The sequence below is a fragment of the Euphorbia lathyris genome, chromosome 10 (genome assembly GCF_963576675.1).
Source record: "Euphorbia lathyris chromosome 10, ddEupLath1.1, whole genome shotgun sequence".
Classification (NCBI taxonomy): domain Eukaryota; kingdom Viridiplantae; phylum Streptophyta; class Magnoliopsida; order Malpighiales; family Euphorbiaceae; genus Euphorbia; species Euphorbia lathyris.
The window spans coordinates 22,200,283-22,217,304 of NC_088919.1; the positions used below are offsets into that span (position 1 = coordinate 22,200,283).

Here is a 17,022-nt window from a genome sequence, read left to right on the forward strand (position 1 = left end):
TACCCATGGGGTTTGATATTGGTTTGCATTCTTCCATGCTGAACTTCTTTAACATTTCCTTGGTGTACTTAGATTGACTTATAAATATGCCGTTCTTGCCTTGCTTGATTTGGAGTCCAAGAAAGAAGTTGAGTTCACCCATCATGGACATTTCGAACTCAGTTTGCATCTGTTGGCTAAATTCTTTGCACAAAGATTCGTCAGTAGCACCAAAGATTATATCATCAACATATATCTGTGCAAGTAGGGTATGTTTACCCTTTTTCTTAATGAACAAGGTTGTGTCAGCTTTTCCCCTGACATAGTTTCTGGTCAGCAGGAAGTTGGTCAACCTCTCATACCAAGCTCTTGGAGCTTGCTTTAGGCCGTACAGAGCCTTTTTGAGTTTATAAACGTGATTTGGAAATTTTGAGTCTTCAAATCCAGGAGGTTGATTGACGTATACCTCTTCGTTTATAAAGCCATTAAGAAATGCACTTTTTACATCCATTTGGTATAATTTAAAATTCATGTAACTGGAATAGGCACACAATATTCGTATAGCTTCTAATCTAGCAACTGGGGCAAATGTTTCTCCATAGTCTATACCCTCTTGCTGACTATAGCCTTGAGCTACAAGTCGGGCTTTGTTTCTAATCACATTCCCATGTTCATCTAGCTTATTTCTAAAGACCCACTTAGTTCCTATGGGCTTTTGATTCCTAGGTTTAGGTACTAAATCCCATACCTCATTTCTGGTGAATTGATCAAGCTCTTCTTGCATGGCATTGATCCAATACTCATCTTGCTCAGCATCAGCAAAATTCTTTGGCTCATGTATTGATACGAATGCAACATTGCTGAGGTATTTTCTAAGTTGATCCCTGGTCATCAGTTTGTTGTTAGCGGCATCAAGAATGGCTTGTTCTGTATGGCCTCTTGGGATCTTTATTTCCTTTGGTAGTGCTGAGTCATTTGGAAGAGGTGTTTCTACAATCTCTACAGGAATAGATTGGTCAGCAAATGATATTTCAATTTCTTGCTTACCTTGAGTCAGCTCCTGTATGTTAGGCATTGTGGCTTCTGGTTGATCAGCGGAAGCTGAGCCTGATTCTTCTTCTTCAGGCTGAGCTGACTTACCTGTAGGGTCAATTTCATCGAACTCAACATGTACAGACTCTTCTACAACTTGAGTTCTTTTATTAAATACTCTATATGCTTTACTGTTTGTTGAGTACCCTAAAAAGATCGCCTCATCAGCTTTAGCATCAAATTTAGCAAGGTTGTCTTTTGTATTAAGTATAAAAAACACTTACAACCAAAGGCACGAAAGTATCCAATGTTGGGCTTTCGACCTTTCCAAAGTTCATATGGGGTTTTCTTAAGTATCGGTCTGACTAGAGCCCTGTTCAGTATATAACATGTTGTGTGAACAGCTTCATCCCAGAAGTACTTTGGAAGCCTATTTTCACTCAGCATCGTCCTAGCTATTTCAACAATGGTTCTATTTTTCCTTTCAACAACCCCATTTTGTTGAGGTGTTCTTGGAGCAGAGAAGTTGTGGTCAATACCATAGGTTTCACAGAATTCATCAAACTGTTGGTTTTTTAATTCTCCACCATTGTCGCTTCTAATGTGTGCTACTTTTAGGTCTTTGTCATTTTCAAGTTTTCTGATCAATGTGGTGAACATCTCAAAGGTTTCATCCTTGCTACTAAGCAAGATGATCCAAGTATACCGAGAGAAATCATCTACAATAACCAAAGAAAATTTCTTACCTCCCAAGCTGAGTGGCTGGATAGGTCCGAAAAGATCTAAGTGTAGTAATTCCAATGGCCTTTTGGTTGAGACGACAGTTTTACTATGAAATGACTTTTTAGTTTTTTTTCCTTGCTGACAGGCTTTACATAACTGATCTTTTTCAAACTTTAATTTGGGTAATCCTTCAACTAATTGCTTTCTAGCTAATTTGGCAAGAAGATCCATGCTGACGTGCCCAAGTCTTCTATGCCATAGCCAGGAGTTGTCCTCTTTAGATACTAAGCATATATTTTTAGAAAGCTGTTTCTCCAAGTTCAACATATATACATTTTCTACACGAGGGGCAGTTAAAATCAATTCATTTGTATTTCCCTCGAGTATTTGACACTTAGTATCATCAAATACAACCCTTCTGCCGCTTTTGCAAAGCTGAGCTACACTCAACAGGTTGTATTTTAGACCTTTAACTAAGGAGACATACTCAATGGTTGGGTTACCTCCGATAGTACCTGAGCCCACTATCTTACCCTTCTTGTTGTCTCCAAAGCTTACACTTCCACCTCGTTTAAGCTCTAGTGTGATGAACTGAGTTTCATCACCTGTCATGTGCCTTGAGCATGCGCTGTCTATATACCATAGTTTTGACTTCTCCACGCATGTCAAGCTGACCTGCAGTTCAAACTATTCATTTTTAGGTACCCAATTTCTTTTGGGTCCTTTCTTGTTAGTGTAGACAGGTGCAAAATCATGTTTCAGCTTATGACGGCATACTTTTATGGTGTGGCCTGGTTTACCACAGAAGTCACAAAAAGGTACCCTTTGTGGGTTGAACTGAGTATAGTCAGCATTATTGTGTTGGGCATGCCAACATACTTTTGTGGTATGCCCTTTTCTTCCGCAGAAGTCACATTGGACAGTCCGCTTGTTATGCCAACACACATCCTTTGTGTGTCCATGTTTTCCACAACATTCACATTGAGTGACTTGCTTATGCTGACTATTATTTGTGTACTCAGTATGGGCTTTGTTTAAGCCTTTCCCTTGACCTTGTAGGTGTGTGATATCCTTCCTAAGTTTCTTTGACTCAGATTGGACCTCCGTGACAAACTTATGTAAGATTTGCATGTTGGTATGCAAGTCAGAGTTGTCCTGGAGAAGATATCGAAGATCACTCAGCTTGACCTCTTCAATCTCATCACAGCGCCTGCTGAGTGCCTTAATCTTTTTGTTACACTTCTTAGTAAGTGTATATAAGTCACTCAGGGCATTCACCATTTCATTTCTAAGCAAAAGTAAAGATGTTACCTCATTGTTGTGGTTCTCTTGGTCAGTTCCATCAGAAAGGTCAGCATGCTCAGACTGGGATTGGTCAGCTCCATCATCTGCCATAAAACATATGTTGGCTGTTTCATTTTGCTCAGCTTCAGATGATGTTGACTCATCACTGTCACTCCATGTGGCTACCATAGCCTTTTTGCTTCCCTTCTTCTCTTTCTTGAGATTGGGACAGCTTGACTTGATGTGCCCGGTTTGATGACACTCAAAACATGTGACAGATTTCGAGCTGTCCTTCTTGTACTTGTCGCTTGACTCAGCTCTGTACTTATCATTTCTTCTAAATGATCTTTTGCCATTTCTATTATTTCTTCTGAACAGCTTTTTCATCTTTCTGGTGAACATGGCCAATTCCTCATCATCGGTTGACTCTGCTTCAGTTGAGTCTGCTTTCATGACAATGGATTTTTGTTTCTTATCCTCTGATTTTTCTTTTTCTTTAGCTTCAAAGTTTTTCATAGAGATTTCATGGGTCAGCAAGGATCCTATCAGCTCATCATATTTGTAGGTAGTCAAGTCCTGAGCTTCCTCTACGGCTGTCTTCTTTGCTTGCCAGCTCTTGGGCAGACTTCTCAGAATCTTCTTCACTTGTTCTTCTTCAGTGAAGTTCTTTCCAAGCCTTTTTAGCTCATTTATAATGTTTGTGAACCTTGCGTTCATTTCTGAGATGTCTTCATTTTCTTTCATCTCAAACAACTCGTAGAGTCTCATATGTTGATTGACTTTAGACTCTTTAACTTTGCTTGTGCCTTCATAGGTTACTTCAAGCTTCTTCCAGATCTCCTGTGCTGACTTACAACCTGAAATCTTATTGTATTCTGCAGCATCTAACGCACAGTGAAGCATATTTATAGCCGAAGCATTATTTTGTAGTTTTCTGAGGTCATCCTCTGTCCACTCAGCCTCACTCTTAACAATTTTCTCATTGTTAATAGTTTTGTATGGCACATGTGGACCTTGAACAATTGCAAGCCATGCACTCATGTTTGTGGCTTGAATAAAGTTCTTCATCCTATTCTTCCAAAATGTATAATTCGATCCAAAGAATAGGGGTGGTCTAGTGATTGATAATCCCTCAGGGAGTATCTGTGTTGTTTGGTTTCCAGGAAGGAAACGAGTGCTATTCTCACCCATTTTTAGGGATCAGCTCAAGATTGTTAAATCTCTGAGTAGTGAGCTTTTGAGCTCTGATACCACTTGTTGGTCCCTGATAATTAGTTCCAAGGGGGGGTTAGGAACTAATATAACTTTTTCTAGATTTAATTAAGCTGACTGGAAGTAATTTTTGAGAGTTTGTTAACTCTGCTTTTGGTCAGCTTGGTGAGATATGTTCGAAGACAGATTTAATCAGATGTTGACTAAAGTTGTCTTCTTGTGAGTTGAGAATTGACACTCTTGGAGGTCAGCTTCTAACTCAGCACCACTTATTTACTCAAGGTCAGCTTAGGCAATTTATATGCTGAGTAAATTTAACAAACAACACATACAATATAAGGGAGAGTTCAGAGATTACTCAGTATCACTTATCCTGGTTCGGCCTTTCTGCCTACGTCCAGTCCCCAGAGTCCTCCGGGCTTTTTGAATCCAATACTGAGCTCTTTAACGGTAGAGCACAAACCAATTACAAGGCAGATGAATATGCAAGAGTACCTTCCTCTATTCGTCTACTCAACTCCTACTAAGTGCTACAACCCAGCACCTAGATTTCTTTACTACTGAAATGCTTACAACTTAGCACTCAGCTTTACTCTCTCAATATTGCTATTGATCACAGACTTGTTCCTTTTTGAACTAAAGAACACTTTAGATGATTACAACTCAATCTAGCATTTACAAATAGAATAGAAACATGGGTGTAAGATTCTTTTTGTATTTGAGTGCTTTTGAAACTTTCTCTCTTGTATTTTTCTTTTTTTATACTTCTAACTTCTATTTGTTTTGGTTCTTCGATTGTCCTTTTATAGACGAAAAACTGTGGACTTGATTGTTTGAAATGTCTTGACCGTTGCAACCAAAACGGCTCTTTCGGGGAACATTTTTTGGAAATCTTCAGACTGCACACCATTCCCTGCTTCTGTTTTACTTCAGTCGTCAGGTTGTCTTTTAGCGTCTGTTTTGTTTGTTTGTGACAGTTGTCTGTTTCCAATAATCCAACGTCCCATGACTCTCGGAATCAGTCTTCTTAGGTATCTTCGAGGTTCCAATTATTGGTGCAGATGATTGGCAGACTTTGTCTTTTAGTAGAACGGATCCTTCATGCTGCCCTGATGAATACTCAGCTCCGTTTGTTCATGGTTCATGCTGAGTTCCACCAAGGTCAGCTCCGCTTTGTTTAAATGCTCCTGACGAGGTCTTTAGCTTTAGTCAGCTTTGTTTTGTTTCTGACCTCCACTCAGCTTCTATTCTGTCATGCTGAGTTCTTTGCTACTTAGCTTTGTTTGTGCTGACTTTTGTCCTGTCTTTTACCTTATATATTTTCGCACTCAAGATTCAACAAACATATTAGTACAATTAAATCAAAGCATCTAAATTTAATTGCCTCTTAATCATGGATGATTTTGTCAAATCAAAATCTTGTGAAAAGGTGTTTCAACAATGGTCAATGCCGCTGGCTTCACAGAATTCAACAAACTGTTGGTTTTTGAATTCTCCACCATTATCACTTCGGATGTGAGCTAGTTTTAGGTCTTTATCATTTTCAAGTTTTCTAACCAAATTTGAAAATGTCTCAAAGATCTCATCTTTGCTACTCAACAAGATGACCCAAGTGTACCGAGAGAAGTCATCTACAATGACCAAGGAAAATCTTCTTCCACCCAGACTCAGCGGCTGGACTGGACCGAAGAGATCCAAGTGTAGTAATTCTAACGGACGCTTAGTTGAGACAATGTTTTTGCTATGAAAAGATTGTTTTGTTTGTTTTCCAGCTTGGCAAGCGTGGCATAATTGATCTTTTTCAAATCTAAGTTCAGGCAGTCCCTCAACCAATTGTTTTCTTGCTAATTTGGCCAGGAGGTCCATGCTTACATGACCAAGTCTCCTGTGCCATAGCCAGGAATTTTCTTCCTTTGAAACTAAGCATACAGTTTTTGAAAACTTTTTCTCTAAGTCTAGCATAAAGACATTATCAATCCGAGGGGCAGTTAAAATTAACTCATTTGTTTTACCCTCGTATATTTTACATCCAGTAGCATCAAATATAACTTTTCTCCCATTATCACATAGCTGAGCTACGCTGAGTAAGTTATATTTGAGTCCGCTGACTAGGGAGACTGACTCAATAGTAGGATTGCCTCCGATGGTTCCTGACCCTACTATCTTACCCTTTTTGTTGTCTCCAAAACTTACACTTCCTCCTCGTTTACGCTCAAATGTGATGAACTGAGTTTCATCACCAGTCATGTGCCTCGAGCATGCGCTGTCAATATACCACATCTTTGACTTCTCAGCACACCTCAAGCTTACCTGCATTGTAACTAGTTACTTTTAGGTACCCAATTCTTTTTGGGTCCTTGCTTGTTAGGTTCAACAGGTAAAGCATCATATTTTATTTTATGGCGGCATACATGGACAGTATGGCCATTCTTTCCACAGAAGTCACGGCTGACCTTCCGTTTAGGATTTTTCACTGACTGGTCAGCACCCCAGTGCTGAGCATACCAACACACCTTAGTGGTGTGTCCTTTCTTCCCACAGAAGTCACACTGGACATTCCGCTGGGGATTCCATCTCTGCTGACCAGTACTTCTGTACTGAGCATTCAGAGGAATATTCCTTTTGTTTTGAGCCTTTAGTTGGTTCTGGATATTTGTGACGTCCTTTCTCAGTTTCTTTGAATCTGATTGGACTTCAGAGACAAACTCATGTATGATTTTCATGTTATCATGCAAAGTTGAGTTGTCCTGAAGAAGGTATCTGAGATCACTTAGCTTGACCTCTTCAACCTCGTCACAGCGCTTGCTGAGTGCTCTAATTTTCTTATTACACTTTTTGACAAGTGTATAGAGATCACTCAGGGCATTACCCATTTCGTTTCTGAGCTGGGAAAGTGATATTACCTCATTTGATTGCTCCTCATCCTCATATGCAACGGAGGGGTCAACATGCTCAGAGACGCACGGCTCAGCAAGTTCGTTAGCTATGAAGCATATCTTCGCTGACTCGGTGGCCTCAGCTTCTGTTGATGAAGACTCATCACTGTCGCTCCATGTAGCCACCATTGCCTTTTTGCCATTCTTCTTATCTTTCCTCAGCGTGGGGCAGCTTGACTTTATATGGCCAGTTTGATGACATTCAAAGCATGTAATGGGCTTTGAGTTGTCTTTCTTGTATTTGCTGTCGCTGGACTCAGCTTTATACTTATCAAACTTTCTGTAAGGCTTCTTAGAATATTTGTCATTTTTCCTGAACAGCCTTTTCATCTTTCTTGTGAACATAGCCATCTCTTCATCATCTGTTTAGCTCCCATCAGTGGAGTCAGCTTTCATGACAAGAGATTTCTGCTTCTTGTCTTCAGACTTTTCCTTCACCTCGAAGTTTTTCATTGATATCTCATGGGTCAGCAACGAGCCGATGAGTTCATCATATTTATAGGTGGTTAAGTCCTGAGCTTCCTCAACAGCGGTCTTCTTTGCTTGCCAGTCTTTAGGAAGACTCCTGAGTATCTTTTTGACTTGTTCTTCCTCAGTGAAAATCTTCCCAAGTCTCTTGAGCTCATTGATGATGTTGGTAAACCTTGCATTCATGTCAGATATACCCTCATCATTGTTCATTTCGAACAGCTCGTACAGTCTCATCTGCTGGTTCACCTTGGACTCCTTTACTTTATTGGTTCCCTCGTAGGTGACCTCCAGCTTCTTCCAGATCTCTTGCGCCGACTCACAACCTGAGATTTTATTATATTCTGCAGCATCGAGCGCACAGTGAAGCATATTTATAGCCGAAGCATGATTTTGTAGCTTCTTGAGATCATCCTCTGTCCATTTGGCCTCAGCTTTAACAACTGTTTGGCCAGCCACAACTTCGACAGGTACAAATGGGCCTTGGACTATGGATAGCCAGGCACTCATGTTTGTAGCCTGAATGAAATTTTTTATCCTATTCTTCCAGAAGGTATAGTTAGACCCGAAGAATAGGGGAGGCCGAGTAATGGACAGCCCCTCAGGTAAGATCTGAGTTGTTTGGTTTCCGGGGAGAAACCGAGTGCTGTTTTCGCCCATAGTGGGGATCAGCTCAAGGTGGTTAAACCTTTTACAGTGAGCTTTTAAGCTCTGATACCACTTGTTGGTCCCTTATAACGTTACAAGTATAGTTCCAAGGGGGGGGGTTAGGAACTATTTAAAAAATTTAAGCTAGGGCAGACTTCTTTTTCGTGAGAAAAAGGTTTGGACAGCGGCGCTGAGTGAATAGCAAGATACTGGCTTAGTCAACTAGTGACTAGGTCAGTTTCTTTACTTGAGTTAGAAGATAGCACTTAGAGTCTATTCCTGAGCTCAGATATTCAATGCGCACAACTCAGCTTGACCTCTTTACTTGGTCAGTTTTTGTTTAAGCAAGCAATAAATATATAAAGGAGTTTAAGGTTAGAAATATGTTACTCAGCAGATTTATCCAGGTTCGGCCTCCAAGCCTACGTCCTGTCCCCGGAACACGTTCCGAGATTTTGAATTCTCTACTGAGCTCTTTAACGGTAGAGCATCAAACCTTTTACAATCTTAGCAACTGAGTATAACAAGAGTTCCTTCCTCTATACATCTACTCAATCCTAATCTCTCGCTCAGTACTATAACCGAGTACTCAGCCTCTCCTTTCTAATCTCTAGAAATGATAAGTGTTTGTCCTAAACAATGATTGTTAAGACACCTTAGATGATTGAATAATCACTATAGACTTTTACACAAAAGATATGAAATTTAGTGTAAGATTGCTTTGCTTTTTGCTTGCAGAACTTGCGTAGAAATTTGGTCAGCGTAATGGCTTGATCAAGTTTTGTATTGAATGAAGCAACTGATGGCTTTATTTATAGAGACGTCTGAGGTGTCGGTCATTTCGAATTTCGAAATAACCGTTGGAGGGAAACGGCTTCCTGTCGTTGTCATCCTAACTTGCTCAGAGCTCTCGGCCAATCAGATTTGAGTATCTTCTGTCCTCGGTCAGCTTTTGGTCAGCTCGGCAGAGTGTCTCTCCATTTATGGTAATGTCAACTAGACAGCATACTGTGTCGTCTGAACTTTACCCAAAGTGGAAACACTTTGTCTGGAAGTTTGCCTTAGCCAGCTGCTGTCTTGTACGCTTTGTCGAATCAACTCAGCAGCTTCGTCCCGAAGTTGTTCCCTGAAGGTCTTCTAGATCATTCTTCCGCTGAGTTGCGTTTTGTCCATAACGACAACGTTTTGACATACGCGGGCCGAGTTGCCTTAATATGTTTGACTTAGGCTTTGACTTCCGTATTGGGCTTGGGCCTTTTAAACTTTGTATCTTATAAACAATTTAACTCAACATTGAACAAACACATTAGTAGCATAAATCAAAGCATTTAAACTTAGTGTGTTTAGAATATGTTTTTAATTATACTTAATTAATTTTGTCAAATCAAAATTATGTGGAAAGGTGTTTCAACAATAGTTTCTTCGCTGGCCCGTAAAATTTCTAGGGTCCGCTTCCAGAAAGGTGCCCAGCTTATTTCCCAGTATGTTGCAAATCATCGGCGTTTGGAATCCAATGGGCATGTCTGAAACTTGCACCCATATAATTAGTTTTGATAGTTCAACTTGCATAGCTTGTTCCTGTATATCAAGTGCTCTGATAATCAGTACGTTCTGGTTGAAGGTACATGGTCCGTCATTCAAAACTCGCGCTGCATCCTTCTCGTGAAAAAACTGAAATAGATATCTCCCTTCCTCATCCGTCTCAGTAATGGTAACGCCCTTTACTGGTCTCCATATGGATGCTAGAGTATTTTTCATTGATTCAAAGTGAGTTGTTCGGGCGTTCAGAAATCTCCCAACCACAAACCAATATTGTCTTCCTTCCTCAACTGCGACATCATCCCCAATCTCCAATTCGTCGTTGTCCGCAGGGTTGATTTGAAGTCTAGCGTATGTAGCAGTAAGTTCCTTTGGTGTTTCCATGGTAATGTTGCGCTTATCTTTACCAGTTTTGTTGCTGTGCCGCTGCAGTAGAGTAAGAACAAGAGTTTTAGTTTTGTTTTCCGATAGAGGGTGGTGATCGGCGCCGGTGTAATAGGATTACTTTAGGGTTACGGAACAGTTTAGGTTTAATAAAAAAAGGATTAGGGTTTCATCTCACACGGAGAAGACGGAAACATCTCACACGGAGAAGACTACTATTTTTTGTGACATTCTACTTAAATATTTAAATTTGTTAACCAAACTTAAAAATGAAAAGGTGTCATTCTCATTGTATCCCATTATATTTTTTGAAGTCAGCCAAACACTCCGTGGAAGTAAAGGGGTAATTTAGACATTTGAGAAGGTATTGCAGTTTCTTAGTTTTTTCCAGGTGGATACTGGGTAATCTCCTACTCGTGTTGACCAGTAAACTCCAGTTTTTAAGATCCCTTCCTTCTCCCACTTCTTCTTCTTTCATCAATCAATCATCAGCCTTAATTATGTACTCTTCTCCAGGCCCTAATTCTTACGAGAAATACTTCGGCGGTCCTCCTCCGCCACCTATGTTCACACCGGACTCAACCACCAGCACAGGGATTCCGGTCAGCTCAACATCCCAGTTCTACAGTTCCGACAATTCTCGATTAGATTCTGAACTCGAAACCAAGAGAAGGGATCCCTGGTCCACTGGCCTCTGCGATTGCTTCTCCGATGCGAGAAACTGTAAGTTCAAACATTCAATTCAATTCAAATCTCTTTGCCCTCTTTTTTAGGTGGCGCGTCTTCTCCACACGCCTCCTTCGAGAATGGGGTTTTTGCTGAATTATTCGTTGTTTGTTTTTTTATTGGTTGTTTGACAGGCTGTATTACATTCTGGTGCCCGTGTGTTACTTTCGGACAAGTCGCTGAGATCGTAGACAAGGGATCCTCAGGTCAGTAATTTATTTTATCAGATTGTTTACAATTAAATTTATAACATTTTGACATAATTGATGTTTGGAAATTTTGTGATGCTCAAATCAATTCATTCACTTGTAGGAGTAAAATTGATTCTTCCTCGAAAAACTATTGATGTAAATTTAGATGTTATCTCATTAATTTATTATAGTCTCCAAGGGCGGGTTATTTAAATTCTAGTATACTCTTGCACTAAAGTACTTTATTAATCAATATTTGTATATTTTTATTTTTAATTGAATTGAGATGGTAATAGTGTGGTATGGTATTTTGACATTGAAATAAACTGACCAAAAATATTAAAAATGAAAAACAGCTTGTGGTGTAAATGGAGCACTATACACATTAATAGGATGTGTGACTGGCTGTGCTTGCTGCTATTCATGCTTCTATCGAGCTAAAATGAGACAGCAGCTTTCTTTAAAAGAAAGTCCTTGTGGAGATTGTTTCGTTCACTGCTTTTGCGAGTATTGTGCCTTATGCCAAGAGTATCGCGAGCTTAAAAACCGTGGTTTCGACCTTTCCATTGGTAAGTAATCATCATTTTTCACTTTTTTTATTTTCGGTAAATGAACACAAAATGCGGAAACACTATTCAATAAGAGTTTTCATGAACACATGGTTTTTTTCTCATTATTGTTCTTTTCTTTAATAATCATAATTAGGATGGCATGGAAATGTGGAGAAAAAGAATCGTACATTGGAGATGATTTCACCATCAGTCGAAGGAGGCATGACCCGGTAGTGTGGGAGATTTTAACTCTCGGTGGATGTTGTTGGTGAATTGGGTAAATTATATTCGTGGCTTGTTTTTACTTTTGTTATGGTTCCTCAACTTCTAAATCGGAGATTATGACCCATAAACTTTGCGTTTTACAACATGATGACCTTTTTATTGTTAAACAATTCATTATAGAGTTGATCTTCTTGAACTTTTTAGTTGTGAGGTTATTTATGTTTGGAGAGAAAAATATTGCTCAAAGAGTAAAAATGACAATTTAAAAAATCAAAATGGATGGTTCCATGAAAACGTGGTACTTTTAAGATTGTCAGCGGTCATTTTGATGACTTAATTAACAGTGAAAAGGTTATTATCATGTTAGTAAAGTGTAAGGGTTATAACGTGCGATTTTAATGTTCCGGATCATAATGAAAGTATAAGCAAAATTTAGGGGCTATAAATGTAATTTACCCTTATTGAATTAGTAAATATGTACTCTTATCTTTTTTATCACAAAGCATGTTGGATGGTATAATTCTAATTACATCATGTTGTAATATAATTCAAGGATAAATAATTTTAAATTAAACTAGATTTTTTATTTAAATCCCAACATACGCAAAAGAAAAAAAAAAAGCCTTAAATGGAAGAAGATCGGCTTAAAAGGTTAGAAGAAAAATTTAATTGATATATTTTTACTTAATACACTATTTAAAAATAATTAAATAGTCTTTTAATTTTTTTATTTTATCCTCTCTTTGTCCTTATGTTTGAGTTAATGACCATGTTAGATTAAATAAAATTTAAAATATGAAAATTAACATTTATTATAAGTTTTAGGCCTAATGCTTCCCCAACCCTCTTAACTTGTCCAAATTGACCACTTTACCCCCTCAACTCATCGAATGTCCTATTTGCCCCCTTAACTCCATAAAAGTGGTATTTCTCACCCCCTCAACTTGTCCATTTATCCCTCCAACTCATAGAATGTTCTATTTACCCCTTAACTCCATAAAAGTGGTATTTTTCACCCCTTACAATTCGTTATCGAAGTCTAAATTGATAACTTTTTTAAAAAGTTAAACCTATATTTATGCTATTTTGTAAGTGGAACCTAAATTGATACTTCCCCAAAAATCATAGGCCTATTTTGGTACATTAACTTGTTTATATTAATGTTCTTGTTATTTGTATTTTTTATTCGTTCTTTCTCTTTTCAACTTTTTTGACTACTATAAATGGATAAAAAATTCCATTTTTATGGAGTTAAGAGAGTAAATAGGATCATAAGTGGTGAGAAATACCACTTTTATGGAGTTAAGGGGGTAAATAGGATATTCGATGAGTTGAGAAGGGGTAAAATGACAAATTTGGACAAGTTAAGGGAGTGAGAAATACAACTTTATGGAGTTATGGGGGTAAATAGGACATTCGATGAGTTGGAGGGGTAAAATAACCAATTTGGACAAATTAAGGGGCTGGAGAAGCATTAAGCCTATGTTTTAATAATAAACCGTCTAATTTCTTATTTTATGTATTTTTCTCCTACATAACTATAATATGGACAAGTGGGACTACAGATGCATTAGGCCTTTTTTTTAAGGTTAATAGAACTTGAATGCAACAGGGAAAAAAAATGTTGTTGAAGTTTTGGGATCATTGAATACAACTGAACACGAACAATGGGTATTATTGGATGCAGTTTTGGAATCATTGAACAAGAACAATGAGTATTATAGGATGCAATTGGAAAATAATATAGTGTTATTGAAGGTAATTGATCAAGAATAAAGAGTTATTGAATACCATAGAACAGAACTAGGATCATTTAAAACTTACTGCTCTGAGAGGTTATTAAAATAACTATCAAGATTACGAAAAAAAAAAATGCAACAAAGAAGTTGATAGTTGAAAGGGAAGTGACATGGTTTTGGGGCTAAATTCCTGATTCTAATTAATATGGCTGTGTAATTTTCAATTAAAGGTTATGTTGGATTGAAAAAAATTCACCTTCTGAGTCTCCCCCATCTCTGTATCAAAATCCAGCCCTTGGAGCAGCCATACAAGTCTCTCTAAATTATTTCAAGAAAATCAATGTCCTGGGGTGGACCTTTCCTGAGTAAATCTTGTAGATGAAGTTGCTTGGGCAGCACAAGTTCAACTCCTTCCCCTGATGTGCCAAAGTACCTCTCTAATACCATCTGCATTCACAATATTTCACTAACACAACACAACCAATTTTATCATAACTTTGCATACATACCACTGCCGCATAGGCATCAATTTTCTTCTCTCGAGTACCCTTGCCCAGCCCCCTGAATTCAAAGTGCTCACACTTTATTATCCTTTTTCAATATAACAATATTAATAGGATAAAACCAATACATACATACATGTTAATCATTCTGTAACTTGCATCTTCTGTTGTTCCATGTTCATCTTGCAGATACACTCTCCAACCCCTGAATTACGAGAATTCAAATTAGGAATTGTTGTTCAGAAATACATAGAAAAATGTTTAGAGGTTCACCTCTCAGCTGCTCGAACTGCAATTCTTCCAGCAACACTACGAACTTTGTTGGATTGAGGTGTCTCCTTTCCATCCGATGATTTAGGAATCCCAATTATAAACTCATCTACTTCCTACATTTGATCAATTATCTTAATAGGGAACCAAAATAGTAGTATCTTGTTGTTTTTATTATAATTCCAACCTCATTTTCAGCCATTTCAAGAAGCCGAAGCTCAAGCTTTTGTCCTCGCAACTCCAAAACCTAAACTAAAATGAATTACAATTCGAATTCGAATTCAAATTGAAATTGAAAATAAAAGGGAAAAGAAAAGAAATTACAGTAAGAGGACGAAAGGAGAATCCTTTACTGAGGGCAAGGCCAGTGCGAGACAATCCCAAGTCTAGTCCTAGACTGAACCCTCCTCTCCATTGCGGGTCAGACTTCCGGCGAAGGGCGTTGGGTGGAATTTCGTTAATGGACAAAACTGCCCTTAACCGAAGACTATTGTGATATGACAGAAGAAGAGGACGTCGAAAAGAAGTCGGGGTATTACTGACCACTGGAATGGTAGAGAACCACTGCGAACACATTTTACACTTGAATTGATGATGGGGCAGGCTGTTCGGCGTCCCCAATGAGTGTTTTTCAATAACAATTATGCCCGGAGATGAAGCAAAAAGATTGCAAACCTTACAAAACGTATCGAAGAGGAGCAACCAAATTATACAGATAGAAGAATCAATCGGTGTGGAAATCGTCGTCGTCGTGGTGGAAATCGAAATCAGAGTGATTGGAGGGGTCGGGATTGTAGCAGAGATAGGTCCATATAGAAAGAGAAAGACGACCCAAATGTTGAAGAGCAAATTCAAGAGTCTATCGCTGGGCTACTCACCGTTACCACTATGGGCCGTTTGGTATGTTAGGAGTAACTGGGAAATGAAAATGTTTAGAGAGGGATAAGGATAAAAGATAAAATAAAAAGTAAGTTATATATTAGTTATAACTATTTAAAATTATCTAATATTTTAAAAAAAACATTTTAGCCAAAACTTTGGAAAAAAAACCAGAAACAAGTTTTTGATTTTTTTATAGGATGCATCAAACAACTTTTTTAAAGAGCCGTTTTCAAAAATTTATTCTGAGTTCGTTAGCTCATTATTTCGTCCCAAATTAATTTTAATCTTTTTGTGACATCAGATCTCGAACTCTCAATTTTTATTTTGTGAAAAACGACATCCTACAACTTTCAAAATCGTTCTTAAAGTACCATCCGTAAAACAGAATCAAGCTTTTGGTTTTTAACCATCAAACAACTATTCTGTTCGAGCCATTTTCAATAATTTATTCCGACTCCGTTACTCAATATCTTTCCGAGATTTCACTTCTAAACCCCTCCTTTTCACATTATCTTCAAATCCTAGCTTTCGTTTTACTCAAATCAAATCCGACTTCTAAAGCCTCCAAAATCGAGTTCAAAAGTCCCACAGAATCATAATTTCTGTCCCAAAATTGTTGCCGATTTAAATTGCAAATTGTTGTTTAAGTCTCTAAACTTTTTGGTTCGCTCTAAATTTACCCAGAATTACCCGAACAACACGACAGTCTCTGAGACCAGTTTGCGAAGTTCCAAGCCTCATTCTCATGCATCCCAACCACGTCAACAAGATCGGTTAATTTCATTTAACCCCGTACATATTGTTTTTATGACTTATTTATATTTCTAACTTTTAAAGTTTTATTTTCAAGTTAGTAATTTTCATGCTTTATGTTCATGTTTGTAATCCAAAACATTAAAATAAATTATGAAATCAATAAAAATATAAAGAAAAATTAAAAATTTATATCTTTGTGTCGTTTTTATTGCTTTTATTTTTGGTACTTATCTTAAAGAATTGTTTTCCGACCGATCTGTCAAGTAACGTCAAGGCCCAAGACCGTTGTTTTATTTCCAGTCCTTGTAACGGTCGCCAATCGCTTTTCGTTTAGAATTCAAGTCATTTAGGCGCATTTTATTTTTATTAAATTACCATTTTACCTTTTGAAAACTAGTTTCTCTGGCACGCCCCCATTATTTTTACCATTTTTAATTTCTACACTCGCATATCAAGTTTGAAAATTAGGATATTTCGATAATATCGTCAAAAATATTATTTATTAATTTAATTAATTTATATATTAAATATTCATCAATAAGTAAAAATAATAATTTTATTATTAAAAATATATTTTTAAATAGGCATATTTTGTTTGGATTGACCCGGATCCATCTTAATTCCAGCGAGCCTAAATTATGAGCAAGTGGAGCTGGATTTGGGCCAACATTTTTAGACGAGAAAATTCACTGAATTCATTCGAGCTCAATCCATTAACAACTTTAGAACTTTTTAGCAACCTTTTTTAGTAACCATTCTATATCATGGAAATTTATATAAGAAGCCGATCCTTAAACTATGGATTAGGATTGTGCCATGTAACCAAAAAGTACATGTAGTGCCACATTGCATAATTTTAAAGGATATTCTAGGAGCATTTCCCATCCTAACAACTTCAAAATTATCAAAATTTAATACATTATTCTAAAATATATATATTTTTTTTTTTATTTATCCATATTATTTTGGAAACT

General features: G+C 37.6%; 2 protein-coding genes across 2 annotated transcripts; one reads left to right on the forward strand and one right to left on the reverse strand.

Moving 5' to 3' along the window:
* Positions 1 to 10,601: 10,601 nt before the first annotated feature.
* Positions 10,602 to 12,475, forward strand: LOC136208521 (protein PLANT CADMIUM RESISTANCE 2-like). The gene is made up of 4 exons (XM_065999450.1): positions 10,602 to 10,928; positions 11,066 to 11,137; positions 11,479 to 11,691; positions 11,828 to 12,475. The coding sequence occupies exons 1-4, from the start codon at positions 10,706 to 10,708 to the stop codon at positions 11,905 to 11,907; spliced, it is 588 nt and encodes a 195-aa protein (XP_065855522.1). The 5' UTR covers positions 10,602 to 10,705; the 3' UTR covers positions 11,908 to 12,475.
* Positions 12,476 to 13,525: 1,050 nt separating this feature from the next.
* LOC136208520 (uncharacterized) lies at positions 13,526 to 15,312 on the reverse strand. Its single transcript, XM_065999449.1, has 6 exons — positions 14,735 to 15,312; positions 14,598 to 14,657; positions 14,414 to 14,526; positions 14,277 to 14,345; positions 14,147 to 14,198; positions 13,526 to 14,084 (listed from the first exon to the last, which is right to left on the reverse strand). The coding sequence occupies exons 1-6, from the start codon at positions 14,984 to 14,986 to the stop codon at positions 13,956 to 13,958; spliced, it is 675 nt and encodes a 224-aa protein (XP_065855521.1). The 5' UTR covers positions 14,987 to 15,312; the 3' UTR covers positions 13,526 to 13,955.
* Positions 15,313 to 17,022: the final 1,710 nt, after the last annotated feature.